Source organism: Coturnix japonica, chromosome 3, assembly GCF_054131305.1.
Source record: "Coturnix japonica strain WE chromosome 3, WE-NBRP24, whole genome shotgun sequence".
Taxonomy (NCBI): domain Eukaryota; kingdom Metazoa; phylum Chordata; class Aves; order Galliformes; family Phasianidae; genus Coturnix; species Coturnix japonica.
Genome location: NC_140665.1, coordinates 47,364,078 through 47,390,512, shown reverse-complemented (window position 1 = coordinate 47,390,512; position 26,435 = coordinate 47,364,078). Strand labels below are relative to the sequence as shown.

Here is a 26,435-nt window from a genome sequence, read left to right as displayed (position 1 = left end):
TAAATGTTGAAGTCAAATTTGTGTTGGCTTTCAGATTTAAAATGGTCTTACTTTCCAGTCACTCCTTAAAGTTTCAACTTTGCAGTGAAATTTCAAACAGTAAGTGTCGCAGCACTATTTTAAGATTATGAGGATTTTGTTAGGGGTAATTAAAGACAAAATTAGCAGAACTGTCTCAGGAAGATATAGTTGCATTACTAATGTAGAACATGCTTGTTCTCGGTAAAGAATATTATTTTTCTATCATGTAAATCAAAAGATATTCTGCAATTCCTAACCAATTTTATTTATTTATTTTTCCTCCCTCAGATGAGCAAGAGTTGGTACAAAAGAGGACTTTCACAAAATGGATCAATACTCATCTGGCTAAGGTAACATATGGCTTTGAAAAATATCCTCCTTTGATCAAACTTTTTTATTTCTTCATATACAGACTCTGAAGTATAGCATACTTAAGATTTGGCTGAGCAGAATGGTATAAATTTGAAAAAGGAATCCACATTATTTGTACATTGTCAAGGGTGAATCAGATTCAGTGTGGTAATGAATGCTGCATCTACAGACAATTGTTCAGCTCCTTTGACCAAAACTGTGATCTGAAAGTAGCACATTAGATGCTGTACCAGACAGAGGAAAGATTTGAAACTGCTTTCCACAAAGAAGAAATATTAACATTATAACATACAATGGATTTGAATAAAACTTAATTCAGTTGTATAGTTTGGTAGAAACATCTTGGACTGGTTACAAAAAACAGTTGTGCTTCTTGGGTCTTGTGTGAATTCATTGTCTGATACATACGAGGATTTTTCACAAAACTATCCTTGCTTCTTCTTTGCACTACCTAAGTTTCATTTCTTGTCTTAGTAGAGGAATAAAGGATGTGATCTGCACACAGTTTTCGAGTATTGTTACAACTGGTACCAGCTTTAAATGACAATGTGAGCAGTGAGATTTAATTTGGCATTTCCCAGAGTTTTCTCACAGCACAACTCTACCCATAGTTATTAATTAGTCCAGTAAACAAAAATATTTATATATCACAGGTGTTTCTTGAATACATATTTTTAAATTATCAAGATCACAAAAAATGAACAGAGTAAAACAGGAAGATCTTATCATGCTATATCATCTGATTTGGTCTTATGAGATTGTATGGTAGAGTAATAACTTTTATTTTTACCAGTGAGGATTTTAAATGGAGAAATTACAGTGAGATGAGCTGCACTGACCTTATCAAATTCAGCTAAAAGAACAAGGTCATCTTTAGAATTTCTTGACAGTGGGTTTTCATTGGGAATAAAATCTGTCTCCCATTTCTCTATGAAATATTTGTAAAAGGCCACATGCAGCAGAGACTGTGTAAGCACTCTACAAGTGTTCCATTTACTTCAGCTGAGATAGAAGGAAATCCAGGTTTTGTTTAAGCATTTAGTAGAGCAAAAGAAAGAAAAAGAATTTATATTTTGTGATTTTCTATTTCCTAGTTGTATGATGTCATTAATAATTGATCATTAATATTTTGTTGCAATTGACTATTAGATGAATGCATATATATTTTTAATTATAAATGTGTGTTGGCATGTGTGTTGATAATTTACTAGTAGTAACTGACTGAACCTTAAAAAGTGATAAAGTCATGGTGGTATCTCGAATAAGATATTTTGCTTTGCATTAGGAGTGGTGAAATTTGCTATACCATAAACTGTTGACAAGTAGTTCCTATGGGCAAAGATGGATCTTGTGACTCTTTTCATCTACACTTATATTTCTTTAAAGATCTTGTTGCTGTGAAAGAGAACCAAATGCTCACACTCGAAGGCAGTTAACCAGCCACAAACCCCCACTTGTAGCAACATGAGCTATTGTACAGTGTCTGTGTTAATTCACTTTTCAACAGGAAAAATGTTTCTGTGATATTTTTATTGATGGCTGTCAGCAAGTTTGCCTTGCTTCAGAGTACTGCAGAGTATAATGTTTTCAATTGTTTCTAATGTGTGCTATTACACTGTCAAATGAGAAAAACTGTTTTATAATATAGGGATTGAACTCAAAAAAGAAAGTGACCCATTCCTTTCAAAAGTTTTTGAAGCTCAAGCATAAATCTTTGTGTTTTGCTTTTGTGGTTTTTTCTTTTTTTTCCTTTTTTTTTTTTCCTTTTTTTTTTTTTGTTGTTGTTTTTGTTTTTTGTTTTTGTTTTGTTTTAATGTGTGGAAATATATTTTCTGAGTTCACAACAGCTGTAGAAAGTACAAATGGGTCTGTGAAACACACAGGATTTCCTTGCAGTTATGTTAGGTATTGTAAGCTAGAAGTTCAGCATTTAGATTACTCGGTTCTTATGAAGAATAGCTGCAGTTTTTATTATTTAAAAAGAAAGATGAAATGTTTTCATTGTATGGAGACCTCTGGATTACGATAAGGTAAACTTCTGGAAGTAGACCTATTTTTAGACAGAGCTGAACCCCACAAAATGTGGAGCACCACCCACAGTAGTACATGATGAACTGACAACAGACAGAAAAACTCTTTTTGGAATGAAGAAAGGGAGAAGACACAGAGATTACCCAGTCTGTGACTATATAACTCACATGCATGTCTATAGTGAGCAGATTTCTAGCTGCCTTATCACCCATATAATCTGTCCAGAAGAATTAAGATTGAAATTAAACTCTGCTTTCAACTTTATTCCAAGGCTTTTGCTATTTGCCAGAGTTTTACCTGTGAGAATAGCAGTTTCCTGAAATAAGTAATGTTGCAGGCTTTGATGGAGAAACATGTTTGCCTGTCGCTACTGTAAAGCTACAAACATTACCTAAGTTATTTGTACTGTGCACATTTTCAGGTCTACTTCTTGTTAAAACAAGAACTCAATGGAGTAAACAGCTTGTTTACTGAAACAAGAGAATTAAAAGGGTACTGTTTTTAGACAGTGATAGATCTGACTGACAAGTCCTATAAATATTATTAGTATGATTGCTAGTGTGTGAAAATTCTGAGACTAATAACAAGATGTCTGATATATTTATTTATATAGTAATTCAGTTTGTTCTAAATAATCTTCCCTTCTGAGCTACATGCACCCTGATTCTGAAATAGCATCACTATTGGAAGTGCTTATCCAAGCCAGACTGTGATTTTTCCCATCATTATTTATGTGACTTTGTCTTCAGACAAAGTCTGAATACAAATATATACAATTATTCTGGAATATTGTGTCCAGTTCTGGGCTCCCCAGTACAAAAAAGACAGGGATCTCTTGGAAAGAGTCTAGCGGAGGGCCACTAAGATAGTGAAGGGCCTAGAGCATCTCCCCTATGAGGAGAGACTTAGGGAACTAGGTCTGTTTAGTTTTGAGAAAAGAAGGTTGAGAGGGGACTTGATCCAGGTTTATAAATACCTGAGGTGTGGGAGCCATAGTGGTGAGGCTGGTCTCTTTTCAGTAGTGCATGGGGATAGGACTAGGGGTAATGGGATGAAAGTACAGCATAGGAAGTTCCGCACGAATGTGCAGGAGAACTTCTTTACAGTGAGGGTGACGGAGCACTGGAACAGGCTGCCCAGGGAGGTGGTGGATTCTCCTTCTTTGGAGATATTCAAGACCCGCCTGGACACCTACCTGTGCAACGTGGTGTAGGGAGCCTGCTTTGGCAGGGGGGTTGGACTTGATGATCTCTAGAGGCCCCTTCCAACCCCTACAATTCTGTGATTCTGTGATTCAGTTAGATGAGGAATATTTTGTCATATGCAACATAGTAACTCTCCTGATTGTTGAACTTAAGCAATAGAGCTGTTACTGAATTTATACTTTAAGTTAGTACTGGCTGCTTTTCTTAGCACTTTTAATGAACATTATAGAATGTGATCTTTCCGTTTTCATTTACAAGCTTAAGTATGAATGTTTTCAAACTGAGGATTTATGGAAGATATGGAAGTTATAGAAGTTGTACTAAGATTTGTTCCTTCTATTTTATTTTTGACTTTCTAAACTGCTTGGGAAGTACTTTGACCAAAGCAGGTAAGTTCATATGGACAACGTGAAGGTGAATAGCAAGAATGCCTGACTGAACTTGCCAATTTTACTAATCTGGTAAACATGTAAATTGAAAAAGTAATAGAAGGAAACAATAATAACAACAACTATAAGGAAAAAAAACACCAAAACAAAAAACAGTAAATAATAATTAAAAAACAACAACAATAACAACAAAAAAAACACAACATCTAAGATTAAAAGTAAAGTAACTGTAACTCTAAAACCATGGCTACCTGGAGAAATGTTCCACCAATGAATAGAGTTTGAATGTTTTTGAAAAAATACTGATAAGTGCATGAAAGTTCAAAATGCAGAGAAATTTCTGTTTTCTAAGCAAAGACTTATGGAGTTTAACTCTATTAGATGGAAGCATAGATTTATGGATGACAAAAGAGATGACATTCTACATTGATAGACTTTATCTTTTGGGTGTACTGATTGAGGAGGATTAAAAAGATCAGCTTCTGACTTTAAGATTAGTGATTTTGAAGAAATGGAAATGAAGGAGCAATTTGATTCAATCAAGAACAATAAATAATTTGGAGAAATAAAAAATGGACATGAATGACGTGACCATTTGTCAGGGATTGCTATGAGTGAATATTATTCACTTTATTATTATCAAAATCTTGGTCTATTATTTCCCCCTAAAAGGTCATGCTCCAACTGAAACAGTAACTAATTCAGTAAGTCCATCAAGTCAACTGAAAAAAAATTAAAAATTATTCTTGTCTTTTTATCTATAAAAAGTGAAAAATACCTTTGACAGTGGGATTATGCATGATTAAGAATGAACAGAACTTGTAAATGAAATGAGTTTACCAGTTAGTTGGACTCCATAAGAGAGAGTAGATATGATTGTTAATATTCTCTCTTATAGTAGAATACTACTATTTCTGAAGTTGTATTTCTTAATGCAAATACATGTATTCACAAAACACAATATATACAAAAGAGTTTGTAAATTACAGGGTAAGTGAAAAGAAGGATTGAGGTAAAGCAACCTTAGCATGGTCTGTGCCCTCATCCACAGTGCACTGTCCTGCAGGGAACAAGCATGACAAAAAGGGCTTCAAGGATGGTAACTAACAGGTATTATAACAGTTTCATCTCGGGTCAGCTTTTATTATTAGGCTGTATGTGTCCCTTTGCCCTCAGTGGTTCAAGCTATCTGAATCTATTCTGTGATTCTGACTCAGCAACCTCAAACTGTCTCCTTGCCACCCACTTGCAGATATTAGGGTCAAGATAACAGATTAAAGTGCTCTATTTGTCCTCTGACTGTCCAGTTTAATTTGTGCAGTCCGACTAATGATAAATGAGATATGCCTGTGAAGCAGGACCAGAACATTCAAGCTTTCTGACCCTGTGCTATTTATATACATTTCTCTAAGGTTCTGGAACTAGACTTCTCACTGACTTCCTGCTTTCAAATCTGTAGAAATAATTTTATTCCTCCTCATATATTTTGAGGAATCATTATTAAGTCCATATATACATGAATTGAATCCATTCAGTACAGCAGTTATTCTGTTCTATACTACTGTGCTTATCCTGAGTTTTTAGATAGTGGATTAATTGAATCAGGAAGATGACAAACAAGCCTCTTTGAAAACAACAGACGTGCATACATTTTATTCATATTGTCATCTTCAGCACTTCAAAGCTTTTGAATACAACCTGGATGTTGATTTAACTCAATCAAATAACATCTTGTATAGAGATAATTTCAGTATTTTTACCCACCAAAGTATTGTAATAAACTCAGTGAAAACAGTGAGCAAACAAACATACAATGAAAAAACACTTGGGATGAGCATTTTTAGGTTATATACATGCAATGCTCTTGTAACGCCAAATTAAATCCTGATATTAAATTAAGCCCTCTGAGACTGTGAAAACTGGATTTGTTTCACAGAAAAGAAAAAGGATGAAAAAGAAATGGATACAGAAAAAAAAACCAAAAAAACTCTCCCATGCAGTGTAACTGGGTATCCATACACAAGAACCTCATCTGTTTTCATCAGTATTACATAGTTCAGTCTTTTTCAAATGGAAATAACAAAGACTCCCAGTTATCTTAGTGACTGACAGAGAAAAAACAAAGTCAATTTTACCTGCATGATAACAAATGTGATTTACAGCTTTCTGCTCATTGTATGTTTTTACAAGTACTACATGTAACTCTAATGTAAAAGAAGAGTGAACCAGCATTCACAAAATTAAATTGTGTGAAGGAACTAGTCATGTAAATTTTAGGGCCCAATTCCTCTGACTTCAATCATAAAATGAGACATTAATAGCAGGGAGCATCAAAACATAAGTGCTTAAGAATTTATGAATTAAATTGTGGCAGGCAAGTGGGCCAGCAACTACAGAATATCTGTGGAATTTCACATTCCCCTGCCTACTCTCACATATATTTCACAGTAGAGGCAAAATCGGTAAACAGATTTGTTCCTGGTGGCGCATGTGTCTGGATTTTCATGCATTTTTTCAGCAGTTCTGAAATATCATTTGAAAATTAATGCAGTAAAGGTAGTTTTCCAGTGTTCACGATGGCATTCATAATGGTTCCAATAAATGTTGTTTGTATAATACAGTGTACTCACTTGAAAAGTGAAGTACAAGGAGTGAGGAAAACATTCCTGTAGCAAAGATTCAAATGAGAAATGGAATGTGTGAAAAAAGTTGAAACACAACAGTGAAGCTTAGCAAGAGACTCTTTATCAGGGGGTATATCAACAAGTCAAGAGGTATTGGTTTAAATAAAGAATGGTAGATTTAGATTAGATATCAGAAGAAATTCTTTGTTGTGAATGTGCTGAGCCAGTGGCTCAGGTTATCCAGAAAAGCTGTGGATGCCCCATCCCTGGAAGTGTTCAGGGTCAGAGTGGATGAGGAGCTGGGCAGCCTGATCCAGCAGGTGACCGCCCTGCCTATGGCAGGGAGTTGAAGCTGGGTGGGCTTTAAGGTCCTTTCCAGCCCAAGCCATTCTATGGTTATAATGGTTTCCAGAGAATAAAGTAGTGTGTTACTTTGATTTTCCTTTAGAGCTGTAATCAGTAAAAATCTCTTGAATAGTTCTTATTTTAGAGGCTCAACAGAACTTAATACCTACTCATCTGATAGCCATGGTATGCAACCAAAATAGTAACTGAAATCAGTGAAAGCCAAGAGTGAAAAGTTTCTAACTTTGAAAATATTGAATGTAGACCAGTTTTTAGCTTTATATTTATAACTGTGTAGCATCAGCAATGTAACAAGTTGTAATGATCCTAAAACTGAATGCTGAAAAGGCTGCATGAAAAGATGTACTCAAGTAAGAACCAGGCAAAAAGAACATTAGAGAAGTACATAAAATAAGCTTTTGAAATCCTGTAATATTAAAGAATATCTTACTTACAAACTTCTGGATAAAATTCTTTGTTTAAAATCAGAACATTCTTTGATGAGCGACAGAGTTTAATTTAACAATTCATCAGGTATCCACTGAAATTTCCTATGCCTTGTTGTTTGATTTTAATATTTCGTGAGCTTCTCCAGGGAAGCAAAATGATATTCTCATACTTTACTGTATATACTCTTTCAACAAATTTAGTACAGTACAGTAGTTAATAGTGGCGGTGACATTTAGGAACACAAGAAGAGAGGCACACTCTACGACCAAATTCATGTTCTTTATAGGAGTAATATGAATTTGGAATCAATTAAAAAGATTTTTTTTTTCCTTTTTTTTTTTTTTTTCTCCCATTAAACATTTATATAAGTAGCTATATTTAGAATTGATCCCTAGCAGGAATTAATGAGGATGCTTTTCTTATTCTTATTTCTCTTACAAACATCTCATTTCCTGCAGCTCTCAGGAAATAATATAAGTTATTTAAAGAGCTTCAGTATATACATAAAAATATTTGACTGACAAGCCTCACAGAAAGAAATATATGATGGATCTATCACCATTAGATATTCGTCTTTGGACACAGTAAACTAAGTTTTGTAAAATCCAAATCTCAATTATGAAATTAACAGCCTTGCAACACTGGGGCCCGGAGTTCGAATCCCCCCTGTGGCGCAAGTGGTAGAAGTGCCGCTCTGCTACACAGAGGCTCGAATCCCGGGGGCTGGACTCGATGATCTCTAAGGTCCCTTCCAACCTGCACGAAACTATGAAACTATGAAACTATGAATTACAGACTGGATGGAAGGGTTTTTAAAGATCATCTAATTTTGACTCCCAGGCTATGGGCAAGGACACCTCCTACTTACATCAGGCTGCCCAGGGTGCTATCCAACCTCACTGTGAAGACCACCAGGGGTGGGGCATCTACAGCCTCTCTAGACAACATGTTCCAGTGCCTCACCACCTTCTGAGTAAAGAATTTATTCCTAACATTTAATGTAAATCTCCCCTCTTTTGGTTTAAAAACAGTTCCACTTGGTCTATCACTATCTGCATCTGCATCACCTTCCAGGATGATCTATTCCATGATTTTCCCAGGAACAGAGGTGAAGGTTACCAATGTGTAGGTCTGTGTATTTTCCTTTCTCCCTTTCTTAACAATAGGAGTGATATTTCCCTTTTCCCAGTCACTGGAAATGTCACCTGACAGCCATGACTGTCCAGACATGATGGAGAGTGGCTTGGTAACTACATCAGCTAGTTTGTACAGGGCACTGGGGCCTATGTCGTCTGGACCCATTCAGTTTCATGAGGTGGTCTTTTACTTGTTCTGCTATTATATGGGGTGGGTGGCGGGATTTTACTCAACACCTAGAGGTATAGGGACATGAGAGTCATAAGAAGCATGGCTGCCAGTGAAAACTGAGGCAAAGAATTACTGAGTACTCAACAACAAACCCGAAGGGTCCTATCTCCCTATAATTAGTTGTTAACATCTTCAGATAGTGAAATACCTTATAAATTGTATTATGCAATACCATTTAGTTGGTCTGTATAATTAACTAAATTTCTATTTAAGAGGAATTCCACTTAGAAGACCATGCAACAAGGCTATTTTACTTGTCTTTTGTTCCCTGCTGTATCAGTGTTAATGTAAATGATGTGTGATGGTAAACATTGACAATGCAATTACATCAAGCTTGCAGCAACAAAAAGTAAATTTCACTCCTTGATTCTCACAGTTCAGAACAGTCAGTCTTGTGGACTTTGATGTAATTCATTTGATGGTTTCTTTGTTCTTCCTCTTATTTGTTTGAATGCTTTCTCATCCTTCCCTTAGTTTTCCCTCATAGTAATATTTGATTTATGTTGAAAGGAGAGTACTGTGTTAGTTTACTTGAATGATGTCTTTGGGGGTACTTCATTGCTTTAGTATAATGCCTTCAAATCTACTTTTTATAAATGCGGTCAGAAAGGAGTGACCCATGAAGGGTGTTTCAAATCAAGAACTTAAAATGGATGATGAGCGGTTGTGTCTGTAGCATGAAAGGATGCACCCTGGGAACATGAGGTACATCCCACATTTGGTTTGCACATGAATGCCAGATAGGTCTTGGCTTTATTTTGGAATAACACACATTTTGGAGTGTACTGTGCATTGAGAATTAGGATACCGGAGCACACAGGCTTCAAGGGATCTGTGTTGTTCTCAAACAGGTCATCTGACAGGCATGTTACACATACAAGGTTAATGAGGCACTGTAAATCTCTCATACCCTTTAATCTGAAGGTATCCTAAATCATCCTCCTTAAAAATCTCTCTTCCTTACTTTAGACTGAGCTTCAAGAGACAAGCTTTTAGTTCTACAATGAAATTTTTCAGGCCTTCACCTGCTGTTGGATTATGATGGCAGATGGTTGTCTTTAATGATGTAATACTTTAATATATATTTATCCACTATAGATCACACAATAATACTGATAAAACCAAAGATGTTTCAGATTTCAAAGAGGAAGTGATAACACAAAAGGTGAAGAAGATTAATTATATTTTCATAACTGCCTGTAGTGGGACAAATTAAACTCCAGTGACCTGATTGCTCCACTGATTTCTTTGGTGTTATATTAAGGAAGAACATTATGTATTACATTACTAGAAAAACAAAAAGTAATATGATTAAATATACTCTTACAACGTGTTAATAATAGTGGTGTTTCAAAAATTTGAGAAAATAGTCTTTACTACTGCAGCTACCAAAGCAAGCCACAATTCAAATGAAGTACACTTTAGACCAAAACTAAGTCTCAGTGAACTTTTTGTTCATCCAAACTGAACACTGAAGGCTGGATGTTTTGATTATGGAAGGTAGAAATTTTTGCTGTCTGCTGTTTTTTAACAACTTATTTAACTTTTCAGGGCAGCATTTCATTTCTTAGGATCATCAAATATATGTTTCTATGGAAGAGAAATAATAAATCAAGATTTTGTACAAGCAATTTTTCTTTTTAGAAGCACTCCTAACATAAATTATTAAGCATAAGATAATTTAAAACTAAATTTGTAGTCTGCCCTTTCAGTCATTTAGCAGATATATATATCATGAATGAGCAGGAATATGAATTCTAACAAACTCATAGAAGCTGGAGGGTGTTTGTTTCCTTTAATTCAGCAGAACCAAGTTTCACTCCAAATTGTTGGTTATTGTGAAATACTGTGTGATCATTAAAGTGCTGACGAGATGCAAGCCCAACTGGCTACAAACTGGCATGTATTTAAGAAACTGGAGTTCAGAGGTGGGACATTGTTACTCAAAATTGCTGAAAAATCATCTGTTTACATGTTTTTCAGTGTTATAGTTCTTGTGTTTGCAAACGTAAGGACATATGTTAAGCAATTTGCCTTACGTAGAAGTTGTCACAGTGCGAACAGCACTGAAGCCTGCAAGGCCTGAATGAAGGAAAGGAGAGAAAATATGACAATTTAGAGAAACAACAGTTAGCTTTAAGAAAGCAGCAGCACTGCTCAGACAGCCATATTGCTTTAGGGATTTTTTCTTCACACATTTCTCAAACAAGGAGAGAGAAATTTCTGTGACATGCATAACACAAGGCAAAATATGCCAATAGATTGAAACATGACTGTAATTGTACATTAGTAAAATGTGTGTATTTTACAGACTCAGAGCAACTGTTTTATTTCTTTGTTTATTTTAGGGAGTGGAAGGCTTTTTCCAGGAATGTTAAAGAGTCAAACAGTATGTTAGCAAAGAAATGGTTAAAAAGCAAAACGTTGTAAAACATAAAGAAGAGGACTCAACAACCCCTTGCCCTTCTGTTTGAAAGGAAGGGAGACAGAAGACAACATTGCCGCTGCCTTTTTAATATCTGGTTTTCTCACTTTTCAGCGCAGTCCTCCCATGATGGTCAGTGATTTGTTTGAAGACATCAAGGATGGGGTAATGCTGATAGCCCTTTTGGAGGTTCTTTCAGGGCAGAAACTGGTAAGAAGTTCCTTCCTTCTGAATCTGTAAGATGGTTGCACAACTTCCTGGAATATGATCTTCTAGTTTGGTTCTATGTATGAGTACTGTGAAAAACAAGCAAACAAAAAACCCACCTGACTGCTGTGAAGCAAAATACATTTATTCACAGAGTGGACTATCTAGTTACCATGCAAAATGAGTTAATCACAGGCTGACAGTCTTGATTTCAGGTATTTTACTTTAGTTTTGACTTACTAGTTCATAAAATTAATTTGTTTGTGTTAACCTTTACAATTCACTTTGCTGTTACTAACAGTGTAACTACTGTGACACACGGTCTGAAACACAAGCTACTTCTGAAGAAGTAACAACAGGATTTTCTTGTCTAATTCATGGCTTTCTTCTTAAGAAGTTGTGAGCCTCTCAGATATCAAGGGGTCTAATATCCATGTGCACTGACAGATGCATAGCCACTGTAAAGACACCTAGCCAATGACAAATAGCATTGCACAGCCATCATGTGTAGGGAGGCTACAATTTGTACTTGTCAAACGAGGTTTCTCTTGGGACCAAGTTAGTAGTGTGTTTGTGATGGTGAGAGGAATTCAACACTTTTAGGCCAAGACCTCTCACTTTTTCCAAACCAGCTCAGGAATCACGGGGCAGCAGCTGAGATCAAACTACCATCCAGTTTGCTTGTTCCCTCACATTCATGCTATTTGCATGTTCTATTCTTTTGCCTCTTTTTCATAGAGCAGGGAATGGCTGAAATAGAGAGATTTTAATGAGAAGTAAGCTATGTTTTCAAGGGTATTTCTGCTTTGTTGAAATGTACCAATTGATGTTTCTGTTCATATGAGAAAAGAAGTCTCCCTCTTGTGGCAACATAATAGTAAAACAGGGAAAGAATTTTAGTGAAGGCACAAATTAATTGACATTTGCTGGATAATATCCTGCCCAAACAAATCACACAACGAGAGTGGTTTCTGGTTAACTAAAAAGCCATGTATAAGAGGGTATTATCTTCTATAGTAACTTCAAAAGGAATTTTAGAATCTACAATAAAAGTTTGTTAAAAATGTTACTTTATCAATGCAAATTTGAATGACAGTCATTACATATTTACATTGCAATATAATATTAAGAGGATGTTTAAAATACAAATTTAGAGTATTAGGAGTATAAAATATGTTCTTGATGTAATTCAAGGATTTCTTATATATATATATATATATATATATAATTATAATTATTATTATTATTTTTAACTTACATGCCTGAAGTTCAGCAAAATTTTCTTCATCGCAGACTGAATTTTAATAATATGGACCACCTTGAGTTCTCATGCAAAAAATTTTCCACTGAGAGTTTACTTTTAACTTCTCTCAGATATATGTAATAAACATAATTAATTTATTTTATCTAAAAAAAAAATCTCTGATGAAGTCTACAGACTGAAGCCCAAATCACTCACCCCAAATTTATTAAACAATAAAAACTATTTGATAATAGAACTTTGCCATTCATGTCCCCTGCACCTATCAGATCTCCCTTGACCTCTCTTGGTTTTATGCAGAAACACAATTTGACTGCTCTAAGAAACATTTGTACAGGTAAATCAGGCTATGGCAAATACATATGTTTGCAATTATGTGAATACATCTAATTGTAGTGTGCACTTTTCCTTAAAGCCTTGTGAGCAAGGACGTAATCTGAAGAGAATTCACTGGGTCGCCAACATTGGCACAGCTCTTAAGTTTCTAGAAGGAAGACGGGTAAGTTTGATAGCTCAAAAGCTGCTATAAAGTAAAAATGTCAAGATTCAACACTAATATGTAGCAATCAATGGGATACATTTTGCAGGGTTTTTCATTAGAATCACCTTGGCTTATCTCTTTCCTTTTATTTTCTGTATTCTTTTACTCTTCCCTGCTTCCTTGTTTCTGTTCTCAACAAAGTTAAGAACGATTTTCATTTCAGTACAGGCATTCCTTTATGACCATACATGCAAAACACTGCTCCTTGAAACTAATATACACATGAATTTAGAACAGTGTTACACTTTATTACCTTGGCAGGAGTGCAAGTTAATTCCTGGATTGATTCTTGTAGTCACTCCTCTGGCAGATTTAGATGGAACATACAAAATGTAACACAGCTTTATAAAAATTTAACATATAGACTTATGTTATATAATATATATATAGACTAACAAGTGATAGATGATTAGGGTGCTGAAGCACTTCTACTGCAAAGACAGTCTGAGGGAAGTCTCTGGGGAGCCTTTGTACTGGCCTTTCAGTTCCTAAAGGGGGCCTATAACAAAGGTCTTTTTTTACCAGGGCCTGTAGTATACAAGGTATAGTAGTGCTAATCTAGATGAAGGTAGGTATAAATCGAATACTAGAAAGAAATTCTTCACTGTGAGGGTGGTGAGGTGCTGGAACAGTTTGCCCAGAGAATCTGCAGATGCTACATCCACAGAAGTGTTCAAGGCCAGACTGGATAAGACTCTGGGCAGCTTGATATAGTGGGAGGTGTCCCTGCCCACAGCAGGGGACTGGCACTGTATAATCTTTAAGGTTGCTTCCAGCAAACCTTTCAGTGATTCTAAGAAAAAACCTCAAAGTATTGTAGGTATGACTTTCAAATAAAAACAATATTTCTGTGTTACACTGACATATCTATTTTTATTTTATTTTTATTTTTAATTGGTATTGGAGATGTTCTTTTTATTTCTGTTTTTCAGTTTGTTTGTTTGTTCGTTTCAATGTGGGTATAATAATCAATGTATTTTATTTCTCAATAATGCAATGCAACAGGGACTTTTCTTCTCTCTCCTAGTTATATTTTGTATGTGCTGTGTATTTGTATCTCAGATTTCCTTTTAGAGGGAGATGGAAATAAACAATATGCGAAGTAGATTGGTGTGCATTAGCAGGTGGCTTTAGGCTGAATGCAGCTTAGACAATGCATCTGTGCAGTCTGTCACCCTTTTCCTCTCAGAGGAGATGGGGATGTGTTCAGACAACGAATGCTTTTTCAGCAGCTAAGTGCAGTCCCTGGTTTTTACTCACAGGCAAATGAGGTGAGTGCCTGTGGCACTTGGTCCATGCCAGGGTTCTCCTTCCTCCCTGGGCTCTGCCACAAGTAACATTTATTATAGATTTATTCAACTTCATTTTTTCACAATCCAGATGGAATTCTGGCTGTCATACTGCGAAACACACTCAAGATTTTACTGATGTTAATCCGGACCAAACCTTTCTTATTGCCGTTATTTTGGTTTGTTTGTTTGTGTTCAAAGTGAATTTTTCTTTTTAATGGTACTGAAGTATTTATTTGGTAGATTTAAATTCTTTTTAGTGGAGTATAGATAAGATAATGCCTCCATGAGCTGTTGCCTAATCAAAAGCTTTAGCTGAGTCCTCGTGACTCTTTTTATCTGTAATATCCAGAAGTAAAGCCTTGCTTTCTAGAAAAAGAAAAGTTTCTGTGGGAGATGAGCCAGCTAAAAGAAAGAGACTCATGGTGGTTTTTGCTTTAAGTAGGTAATGGCATTGTCTAGTGAGCTTCCAACTGTTGATTCAGAGGACTGCAGTTTTTGCTTTGTTTCGTGGATAAAAACAAGTTCACCAAAAGTCAGTCTCGTGCTTTTCTTAAAACCATTCAATCAAGTTTTTCCATAATCCCTATCCATGGACATGTATGGAGTGCAAAGAACAGTTTAGTAGCCCTCCTTATGAATGTCAGGACTAAAGGCAGAATTTCTTAGTTTTGCTGAGTGAATGATTAGTGTATTTCTTGATATTCTGGTATTGCCTATTCTATTCAGTTTCCTGAAGCACTGTCTACATGTTAGTTCCTTTATATGTAGCCTTTGTCTCTGCTGCTTTTTCTCTTGAGATTATTTTATAGTGACACTTTATTCAGTATATAGAGAAGCATTTTGGAGTTGAGAGCTATTTAAGTTTCTTTTAATAAACCAAATACAACCTTGGACAACTGAAATGTTCATATTCTTTATTTTTTAAAGTATTTTTAAAGTATTTTAAAGTATGATTTGTTTCTCAAGGGAACCTTCATCAGTGATGGGAAATATTTTACAATAAGAAGCTCCCTGAAAAGATGTGACATTCTTTTTCTCTCTCTCTCTTTTTTTTTTTTTTCCCTTTCTTTAATGCTTTTTTCCCCTTTTCTTATTTCTTTTTTATTTTAAAACTTTATTTTCTTGATCAGTTCTATACAAATAGCAAGGGCAGCCTATATAATTTAAATACTGATACAGAGTATTCAGTTTTCTTACTTTATTAATCTTAATCTAAGCTGTAAGATAAAATATGCCTTCTTTACATTTTAAAATTAACACATTTACTTAATCACTTAAACATTATTTTTGTAACATTTTTTCCTTTTACTTTTCATGCTAGTCTGTATACCGAGGATCTCCGGTTTGTACAATGTTTTTATGTAATTTTTATCACTTTTCTCGTACAGAAATTAAATATTATTTCTACAAATATTAGCATGCCAGGGATCTAAAACTCTTTAATTATCTATAGCTACACTTAAGTGAAATTACATAATTATGGAATACTTTTTTATTAAGAAACATCTTATTTTGTCACAAAAATGTATATAAAATATAAAAACTATTTATTTTGTAATTGTTACTGTTTCTTGTGCATAGTAACAACATGTTTTCTTTCTGAAATAGATTAAGCTTGTCAACATAAACTCAACTGATATTGCTGATGGTCGACCTTCCATTGTTCTTGGCTTGGTGTGGACCATAATTTTATATTTTCAGGTACAATGTTTTTTAAATTCAGTGTTGCTTCCTTGAATAGTGGTAGAGCTTATTATTGCAAATGAACTGGTGCATTTCCAGTATTTAATTACATGTTTGATAGTATATAATTGACTGAGGATCTGATCCTGAATAAATCAGCAGATAAGGCTGCTTCACATTTCTTAAACTAAGATACCTGTCTTGGTAATGAGCATAGAATGTCTTTCTTCCATCACTAGAACACATTCTTCCAGTACCTCTGAAGAATGCAAAAGAACAGTAAAAGAAAACTATGGAATTTGGATTCTTCTTATAAACAGTTGGTCTCTGGCCAAGTGTCAGGTCCTGCATTTTGGTCACAACAACCCCAGGCAACTGTAAAGGGGCTGGAAAGCTGCCTAATGGAAAGGGACCTTGGTGTGCTGATGGACAGTTGGCTGAATATGAGCCAGTAGTATGTCCAGGTGGCCAAGAAAGCCAATGGCATCCTGGTTTGCATGAGGATTGGTGGAGGTAGCAGGAGTAGGGAAGTCATCCTGCCCCTGTACACAAAACTGTGTTCGGTTTTGGGCACCTCAGTACAAAAAGGACACTGAGGTACTGGAGCAGGTCCAAAAGAAGGGCAACAAGGCTTGTGAAGGGCTTGGAGAATATGCCCTAAGAGGACTGACTGAAGAACAAGGGCTGTTTAGTTTGGGTAAAAGGAGGATGAGGGGAGACATTACTGCTCTCTTCCACCTCTGAAAAGTGCTTACAGTGAGAGTGGGGTTGGTCTCACTGGTGACAGGTGACAGGAGGAAGGCAAATGGTCTTAAGTTGCACCAGGGTAAGTTTAGGTTGGATATCAGGAAAAACTTACTTACAGAAAGGGTTGTTAAGCACTGGAATAGGCTCCCCAAGGAAGTGGTTGAGTCACCATCCCTGGATGTGTTTAAGAACCATTTGGATGTGGTGCTCAGGGACATGATTTAGCAGAGAGTTATTAGTTAGTGTAGTATGGTTAGGTTGTGGTTGGACTTGATGATCTTTAAGTTCTTTTCCACTTTGAGCAATTCTATGATTCTAAGCACCATTACTTGTCTTGCTGGTGATTGTACTTGTCTGCAGTCTATGGGTTGGTTTGGCTTGGTTCAGTGGGGCTGAAGGATTTCACAAAATCCTCACCTCCAGGAAAGGGAAACTGGGGACCTGGAAATAATTAAAATCAGTGGCAATGATCTGAGGACAAACAAACTAATTTACTAAATATGGTATCAGAATACAAGATAACACACTATAATATGATATAATTAGAACTGAAGCTAATAAATCAAATATAATGAAAGAGTATTTGAAAGCTGTAGGCCTTACAGTAGTGCTGCAGTGATGTGTGCAGTCAGGACGAGCAACTGGAGGAGAGCTGATGGAAAAAAAAGGGACATCAGGTGACCTTGCCAGGGGTTATATCTCTTCTCTGAATGCAAACCCCCCTGGGGAATGTAGTTCTTCTCCTCTTCCAGACAGGTAGCTGCAATGGGAGCATTAACACTTTAAATCCCAGTGCACTACATGATGTTATTATGTGGAATACCAATAACCAAAAATCATAAAACCGTGACATCCCACCCCTATTTTAAATCACTACATGTACATCACATCAAACCATGACAGTACTCCATCTAATTCCAGTGCACGTGATATCAGACAGCAATTAAGCTTACCATAATACAAGTAAACATGCTGATTTCACTGGAACACGAAGATACTTGCAAGGATATTTTGCTTTGAACTGTCTAGATGGAGACCAATCTTACACTGTCCTCCGGATCTAATTTTAACGATTTACAGCAAGATTGTCAGTCTAGTTAATCATTTACTTTTGATGGAAACCAAGATGGAAATAACTTATACATCCTCAGAAATTTTTACTAAAGCACTGTGCCTACACTAAATTGATTATTTCATCACAAGTTACATCTAAGCAGAGCGACAATTAAATTTATGCCAAAAGAGTATAATGTTAAATTAAGAACTATCAGGCTGATCATCAAAGTCATTTAAGTTCTTTAATTTAGTGAGAGTCCTTTCAAATTACTGAATCAATTTATGATGTGCATTAAAGCTCAATTTAACACGTTGCCTGTTATTTCAATGACAGTTTGTTGTACTAGATAACACACTTGCACATTATTGTAGCTGTATGTAGTAGGGAAGGTCAATGATTGCTAGGTTTTCTATATTTCTGAAAGTGCAACCATCATATAGGTACAGACATATGTTAAAATCTTTGAAGCTACTCTGAAGTATCTAAAAGTGACAGCTACTGCCCAACTTTACTTTGTCAGTCCTATTAGTTTATTATTTAAGAGACTGATGAAATTAAACGTTATCCACAAACATCCATTAACCATTTTATTTTATTTTATTTTATTTTATTTTATTTTATTTTATTTTATTTTATTTTATTTTATTTTATTTTATTTTATTTTATTTTATTTTATTTTATTATTTTTTCATACAGATTGAAGAGCTCACCAGCAATCTTCCACAGCTACAGTCACTATCTAGCAGTGCATCTTCTGTGGAGAGTGTTGTCAGTTCAGAAACTGCAAGTCCCCCAAGCAAACGGAAGGTGGTAACCAAGGTCCAAGGAAGTGCTAGGAAGGCTTTGTTAAAATGGATCCAGTATACAGCAGCAAGGTAAATAACCTACAGAATAATTAGATTTCTATCTTAGGTGCAGACTTTTTCTTTAAAGTTCAAACTCTCTCGATCAGAGTCTATCCTTTTGCTCTGTGTTTATACAGCACTGGCCTCTGATCATATTCCTTATGATAACAGAGGCTGCTAAGTATTCTGCCATGACAACAAGCAAGTAATTATTTATAATTTGCATTAATTTTACAAGCGATCACATTTTGTAGGTTCTGAATAATGAATGGGATTTTCTTTGACAGAAGGAGGAACTGAAAGGGGAATTAGCAGTCTGAATGACAGTGCATTAGTGCTGCTGCCGAAACACATGATGCTATAATGCAAGCCACACACTGACAGCATTACTCAGTGACAGCACATGTGAATTCTGCACTGAATTCTAACACTTCCTGTCAAAAGGCAGGTGATGAAAAATCATGAAAATCCTTTTGAGGTTTTGAGATTAAAAAGGACATATTACTATAAAACTGCCCTACACTTACTTTCTTTTTAAACAAAGTCCGTGCCAAGTAAAACAAAATTTATTTCAGAGTTATTTCTCTCTATTCCTTGTTAGCCTTAAGACTCTTGCTTGTATTCAGAATTATTCCAAGATTGCTCATTTTGCAAAATCCATGAAAAAAAAAAACACTAAAATATTTGGTCAAAAAAATGATAGTATCTTAATAGCTTCTACTGTAAGAATGAAAAAAAGACATTAAAATGATTTTTTTTTTGTAAAAATAATAACAATTATGTTTTTAATTAAGTAATAGCCACCGTTTGCGGAAAAAAAAAAAAAAAAGGCAATCATGCAGATAATGCAGAGGAAAATGAAAAGCTTTGGTATGCGGCCTCAGAGAAAAGAAATATAAAGTCACAGAATTCCCTCAGTTTTCCAGTAAGCAGGTAGAATACAATAACTGTGTGCAATGCAGTCTGATCTGGCACTCATCCTACTAAGCTCTTGTTTGGAAGAGATGTTCTACTGGCAGTGGTCAGGTGCAATTTCTAGATACATCAACAAAGTTACAAAGAGAGTCCTGTGTAAATTTCACCTTGTCTTGATATCGACGTAACTTTTTTTTTCTTTCACCTTCTTCAGACAAGTTGGAATTGAAATCAAAGACTTTGGACAAAGTTGGAGGAACGGTGTTGCATTTCATTCCATTATCCATGCTATCCGCCCAGATTTAGTGGACATGGAGAAAGTAAAAGGAAGATCAAACAGGGAAAACCTAGAAGAAGCCTTTGCAATTGCAGAAACAGAGCTAGGGATTCCGAGGCTCCTTGATCCAGAAGGTATCAAAATTTAAAAATGTTTGGACTATTTGAATGAGTTAAACCGAACATGCTGATTGTGTTTAAATTTTAAAAAGTATCATTAAATTTAAAAAAGAAATATTTTTTGCCATTTAGCTATCACTTAATTTACTGTGTTCTATGCTTGTATAGATGTGAATGTTGACAAGCCAGATGAAAAGTCTATCATGACCTACGTAGCCCAGTTTTTGAAGTACTATCCTGATCCTCATCATACAGTGGCTGATGTTCAGGAGAACGATGTAAGTTTCTCTAGCATACCTATACAAATCAGTTTATTATGATACATAAAAACATTTTCTTGCCTTCATAGTTTACTATTATATTCTGTTTTGATCTGCAATTCAAGTGAAAAGCAAGCACAGTAAGAAAACTAAGTAAGATTAACTGAGTATAAAGGGACTAGTGTTGCAGATGTTTCTCCATAAGGGGAGAAAAGAGAATGGTGATCCTTCAGAGATTTTCCTTTCATCCTGAGCGAAGAGGAAATAGATACAGTAAATGGTAGCAAATCAATTGATCTTACCATTTTCTGAGAGTTTTTCAAGCATGATCCTAATAAGATTGAAGTTTTTTGTTACCTGAAGCAACACATCACTTCTGTTTCTATCACAGTAGATTTGTGGACAGGAAAAGGAATTGTCCTAGAGAATGGTTACAAGTAGTATGTGAACTTTTAGGCTTGAGAGGCCTTTCTATTGTATAGTGAAATTAGACTGTTTTCTCTAAGGAATTGCTTTGCTATTTTATTTATTTATTTATTTATTTTTGGTTGTTTTTCTTGTTTGTGCTTTGAGTATGATAGTGTATTGGCTTTGCACTAGGATGTAGCGCAAAGGATTGTACTCAGAGATGCCAAGGGATTGTGACTCACTTCCCAATCCTGATAATTTACTTCCTTCATGCCAAATGGTAGGAAGCACTGCTGAGACAATCTGCTCAGCCCCAGCAAGAGAGAAAGAGGCAGTTTCCTTAAAGACAGTCACAGAAGAGCTTTGAAATGAGTGAATCTCCTTCCTTCTGGCTATGTTCAACTTTATTAGGTGGCTGTATTAGGTGCTGTAGCTGCATAGTAGCTGCATCTTTGCTGTCTGATTCCAGAGTCTGAGCCACTGGCATTTCCTTGTTTTCCTTACTGAAAATTGTGTTAGGGATGTAAACGTGCCAATGCCATACCACAGGGCAATGGAGCTGAGCTGGCAAGAGGGGGAATGAACTCTAAAGCCACCCTCTCTGACCCATGATAGGCTGAGACAGTCTTGTTACTTCCATACCATGGCACACCATGCAGCACCTGTTGCCAGAAGACCTGGTCATGTCTATCACCTGCGCTGTGGCTGTGTTATGTGCACAGAACACACCTGATATAGGCATGCAATATTAGACTCCTTTTAATTCTAGAAATGTCCACAGAAACAGCTAGTCCCTCTGATCACAGAGGACAATCCTACATCACTAGTTCACTTCTTCCAGTGCAATATCTTATAAGCTGAGCTCTGAATAAACAGAAAAGCATAGGAATTTGTGCAGACAACACATCTTCAAGAAACACAGCAGAACCTGAGTTGGCTTTGGGTGCAGTGTAAGAGACAGTCAGTAAACTTCTCCCCCTCTCACCTCCCTCCCCTGCAATTAAGAGCTACCCATGCATATTCACTATGAGTTTGGAGTCATCTGACTAAGTATTTACTACTGAGATAGTCACTCTAAGTTCATTTCGACAAACAGAAAAATACAGTAACATCTGCTGCTCAGTGTATCTTATTCTGTAGCAAACACTTAACATAAGTCAGATGAAATACACCCTGAAAGTGCTTAGTTTTAAAAAACAAGGAATTAGAAGTATCCTAGGAGTTTAGCAGATAATAATCTTGACAGGTTATCCATCTCAGTTACCTGTACTACAATAATGTGATAATTATTTCCTTAAAATAGACTTCAGGAAGAATAGAAAAAGGCTAAGAATAGAGGGAGTATATCACTCACAGGAAATTAAAGTCTGTGTGGATTTGTTTTTAATCAGCTTCCAAAGCTATTTTATCAATCCATAACTAAGGGTCAGGTTCATCTCAGGCAGTTTAAATCCTTTTGAAATGCTATGCAATGTTAAGACAATTTATTCATCTTAAGAAAAATGACCATCCAGAAATGTGTCTATCTCTTGCTGATTACAGATTGGCAATATGTAGGTATCTAGATTTTAGATTCTTAGAGATGGATGAATCCTATATAAATAAAATTTGAAAACCAACCAAATAATGCAAACTTCCTAATGAAAGCTAGATGATGGACATAGAAGCTTTAGGTGAGTAAAAGTGAAGAGGTAGAACAGTGTTCTACCCACACTGTTAGCTATAGTTAACATAAAGGCATACATTTCACTTATATGGTTTCCATAAATGCTGCTATTAAAAAAAAACAAAAACAAAACCAAAAAAAAAACCCACAAAACTTTTGTATGTCTGATTTGATCCTGCCTATGACTGTGTACCCAAAACAGAATCAGTAAACGATACTTCTTGAAAAAGAATATATAATCACAGAAGTAGCTTTTATCTGATACATTGTCAGCTCTGCGCACTGAGAAAATGACTAATCTATCCTTTTTTTCTAATCAGTTCATTAACCAAGGTGTATATTTAGAATGGCCATGGATTGTGCATCCTAGAAAAAGCAGCAACCAATGTACTAAACTTGTTTGTGTTTCAGTCTGTGCCCACTGCCTCTTGCCCTGGCACTGGGGTCTGTTAATGAGTCTAGAACTGCCATTTTGGCACTCTCTCTTCAGGGTTTCATATACAAATATGAGTTCTCTATTCTCCAGGTTAACAGGCCTATCTTTCTCAGTCCTTGCTCATAGAAGAGCTATTCCAGTCCCTTCAGTGTATCTGTGGCACTTTGTTAGGCCGTATCCATCTCTCTCCTGCGCCAAATAACCCAGAAATTGACAGAGTACACTGGGTGTGTTCTCACCAGTGCTGAGGAGAGGGGAAAGATCACCTCCTTTGACCTACTGGGAGTACTATTAATGTAGATCCATGCTCACAGTAACTTTACATAACCTGGTGATTTAAATTGCGCTTTACCTACTTTTTACCAGTCTTTGCACAATTTAGAACGTGGGCTAAGAAATGGGAAGACCCACTGCAGTACAAAAATTCCATATAATACTGCACTATTTAACAGTGGATTAAGATTTTATTTTCTATTATTTCCTTTAGATATAGCATTAATATGGAAAGAAATATTTGTGTCTATGTATTGTTTAACTTCATGTTTTTGAATTTTAAGCACTGGAATCTCTCCATAATATATAAATATAAATAAATGACAATCTGGATATCTTATTTAATCTAGTTATTGTGCAGTCAGTGATATCAACTTAGTTCTTGCTTTCCTTTATTCACTCAGTCCACAACCATGTAAACTACTGTCCTAATGTTTTTTGGAATCTGTGTATATGAGTCTGCCAAACTCATCATGATTTTCTTGAGAATAGATCAAATATCTTAAAAAGTATCTATAAAAGATTTGATTATCAACAGAATCACTCTGAACTGAAGTATGGGACTTTATTCTCATTGCTTAATGAACTGGTTCCATTTAGATCTCTTTTCCATGAAGTTATTCTATGCTATCATTTTGATCCAAGGGCAAAGTTGATGGAATTGAGTTATGACTGACAGGACTAGGGAGCAAGGCATAGAGTGGACAAAAGTCATGAATGGACATGAGAATTTTGCCAGTGATGGACTAGTGGAATTAAAAGGAGTGTAATATATCATGCCTGGATCAGCTGTGCTTGTATGAGTCTGTGTAAGCAACTCATTGTGAAGAATTTACTCTTTTCCCAGATAAATCACAGAGTGAGTAGTAATCCAGAAATCAGATGTACATGAGAACTTCTTAATTAGATATGATACAGGTACATGCACTTGAGAATATTTTAAGTACATATTTAATTGCATTCTTAAACATGTAGCTCTCGTATTGCTCTTTCTGGACTTTCTACCTGCTTTGTTTTATTTTGTTTGCTTCTTTTTTTTTTCTTCTTCCTCTTGTTTTCCCACTTGTTCCATATTGCTAGGAACTTCAATCAATCCCAACTTTTGTCATTTCTTTTATGAAATTTAAGGTAAGGATAATATGCTCCAGAATAATAGGCCTGCCTTGGGACTTTCATTTTTTTTTAATGTTTTATCCTGAACTTATTTGACATTTGATTTTGGATATTTTAATAGACATTGGTTAGTTACCGTCAAATTATTGTTTCCAAAAGAGGAAATAGATGAACACAGTGAGTCTAACTTTCTTTCACTAGCTAATCCTAACAGCCAAATGCCTAATTTTGCAAATGACTTTATAGAAATATAGAAAAGGCAGCTAACTTACCTATAATAAGCCTCAGACTATGTTTTCTTAATTATAGATATAAACCTGAGAAAATAGATTACAAATTGCTGTTTTCATTCATCTATTTTCATTTTTGATTGGCGTTATATATTCTTAGGTTTATAGAGTAGATATTAGACTGAATATATGATTGTGCAAGTGATGTATGTGTTATGTGTGTCTGAAGGAAACAGCATTCATGTTTAATTACATGATATGCTCAGCTCTTTGTTTTTACATTAGTTTTGTTTTTTACAGATGTATTTTTGTAATTATCTTGGACATTTAAATATTCTAAACTTCCTAGTATTATCTAAGAAGTTGAGAAATCCAACAGGTGGAATTTTTTATATAAAATGAACATTCAAAGAAATTTCAGATACATTCAAAGGCATTTCAGAACAATCAGTTAAAACTAGAAGATTGCAGGATTGAAAATGTAATGAAGAAAATAGCAGCTGTCATTATAGTCAGTCAGTTCTGTTTGTAGTCTCACCTGGTCCAGAGCATTACATTTATTCAATAGTAGTTTCTTTGTGTTGGCTTGTTTGTTTGTTTTTTTTAACAAGAAATAGGTTGATCAACTGTTCACCTCATGCTATGTATGTACAACTATTCATATATAGTGAAATGAAGTTCAATAACCATAGCAGAATTATTTTCATCTTCTCAATCCATTCAAGCAAAAGTTCAGGCAGCTTTGATTGGACCATAATATAAAATCTTAGCCTTACATAGTCCTGGTGTATTGCTGCTTAAGATAATGAAGAGGTGAAGTGGTAGAAGTTACTTCATCTCACTATGGATTTACATACAGAAGAAGCATTCTCTTTCTTAATATACCTGTTGTAAAGCATTTCTCATGCTCTGATATTAAGCTAGTAAATTAGATGATAAACCCATCACTTCCAGTGTATTTTTACCATCAGTGTTCCGAGTTATAAGAGGGTTTTCCTCAGCAGCAACTGCAAAAAATAACTTCCTGAGTTCTTCCAGTAGCCTACTGTCTGCCTTTAATAGCTCATTTCTGAAAGTGATGCTTGGCTCAGCATTCACAGTGCATCTGTGGTAATGTTGTCAGTGAGTCTTTATGTGTTAACTGTAACACTTACGTATAACTCAGTGTTTTCAAGAGGAATATCCTAATTAATTGTTTTCATGTATATACATTTTAAAAGTGACTTGATTTTATTTATTTTTTTTTCCCAGCAAAAAGGCAATACAGTAATTCAGCATCTCTGAAAAACAGATAACTTTAGATTCAAATACTTATGTCTAAAAATTCTGTCCATGCTGTGCCTGAGAATTTGAATAGTTCTGCTGGTTAATAATTACATGTTAGAGATTATGTACTTTTTTGAGTTCTCTAACATGTAATTATTAACCAGCAGAACTATTCAAATTCTCACATTCTCAAGTTTGCAGGTGACAAGTGATACGCTGAAATAGAAAGCTGTGAAAATGAATAAATACAATATGCCTATACTTCTTTTCTTGTGTTGCACAATGTCTTTAACACCATTCAGTGGGGTAGTTACTGAAGTGCTTTCACCTTCTGCAATTAAGTAAACAAATCATGTCTGACTGAATAGTAAAAACATTTAAATAGATCACGGAAGACTCGGTGGTACCTCTCAGCTTTATCTCCTCACTTAAATTCAGAGAAACCATACTCTAATTTAACACAGTTGTGGCTGTTCCCATTTTCTTTATGTTCTGTTGCCATAGAAATCCTCTTGTTGCTGATGATATTCTGTTTAGAAAAAATTGGTCAGATTTTAGCAATACATAAAATTTTTTTAGCAATAAATTATTAAACACGTTAATAGAAAT

The 26,435-nt window shown here is 35.4% G+C and overlaps 1 protein-coding gene across 15 annotated transcripts in view; it reads left to right on the top strand.

Moving 5' to 3' along the window:
• Positions 1–26,435, top strand: part of SYNE1 (spectrin repeat containing nuclear envelope protein 1) — a 275,903-nt gene that overhangs the window by 47,148 nt on the left and 202,320 nt on the right. For 11 of the 15 annotated variants that reach the window (XR_014944012.1, XR_014944011.1, XM_015858221.3 and 8 more), the window contains 8 exons: positions 310–371; positions 11,345–11,440; positions 13,114–13,197; positions 15,853–15,873; positions 16,140–16,232; positions 18,715–18,893; positions 19,993–20,189; positions 20,343–20,452. Coding sequence is in view for 13 of the 15 variants with exons in the window: in XM_015858221.3 (XP_015713707.3) it covers positions 310–371; positions 11,345–11,440; positions 13,114–13,197; positions 15,853–15,873; positions 16,140–16,232; positions 18,715–18,893; positions 19,993–20,189; positions 20,343–20,452 (842 nt within the window). In the remaining 2 variants the exon portion in view is untranslated. The remainder of the gene's footprint in view (positions 1–309; positions 372–11,344; positions 11,441–13,113; positions 13,198–15,852; positions 15,874–16,139; positions 16,233–18,714; positions 18,894–19,992; positions 20,190–20,342; positions 20,453–26,435) is intronic. The other 4 variants (XM_085541498.1, XM_085541497.1, XM_032443851.2 and 1 more) reach the window with 1 other exon arrangement.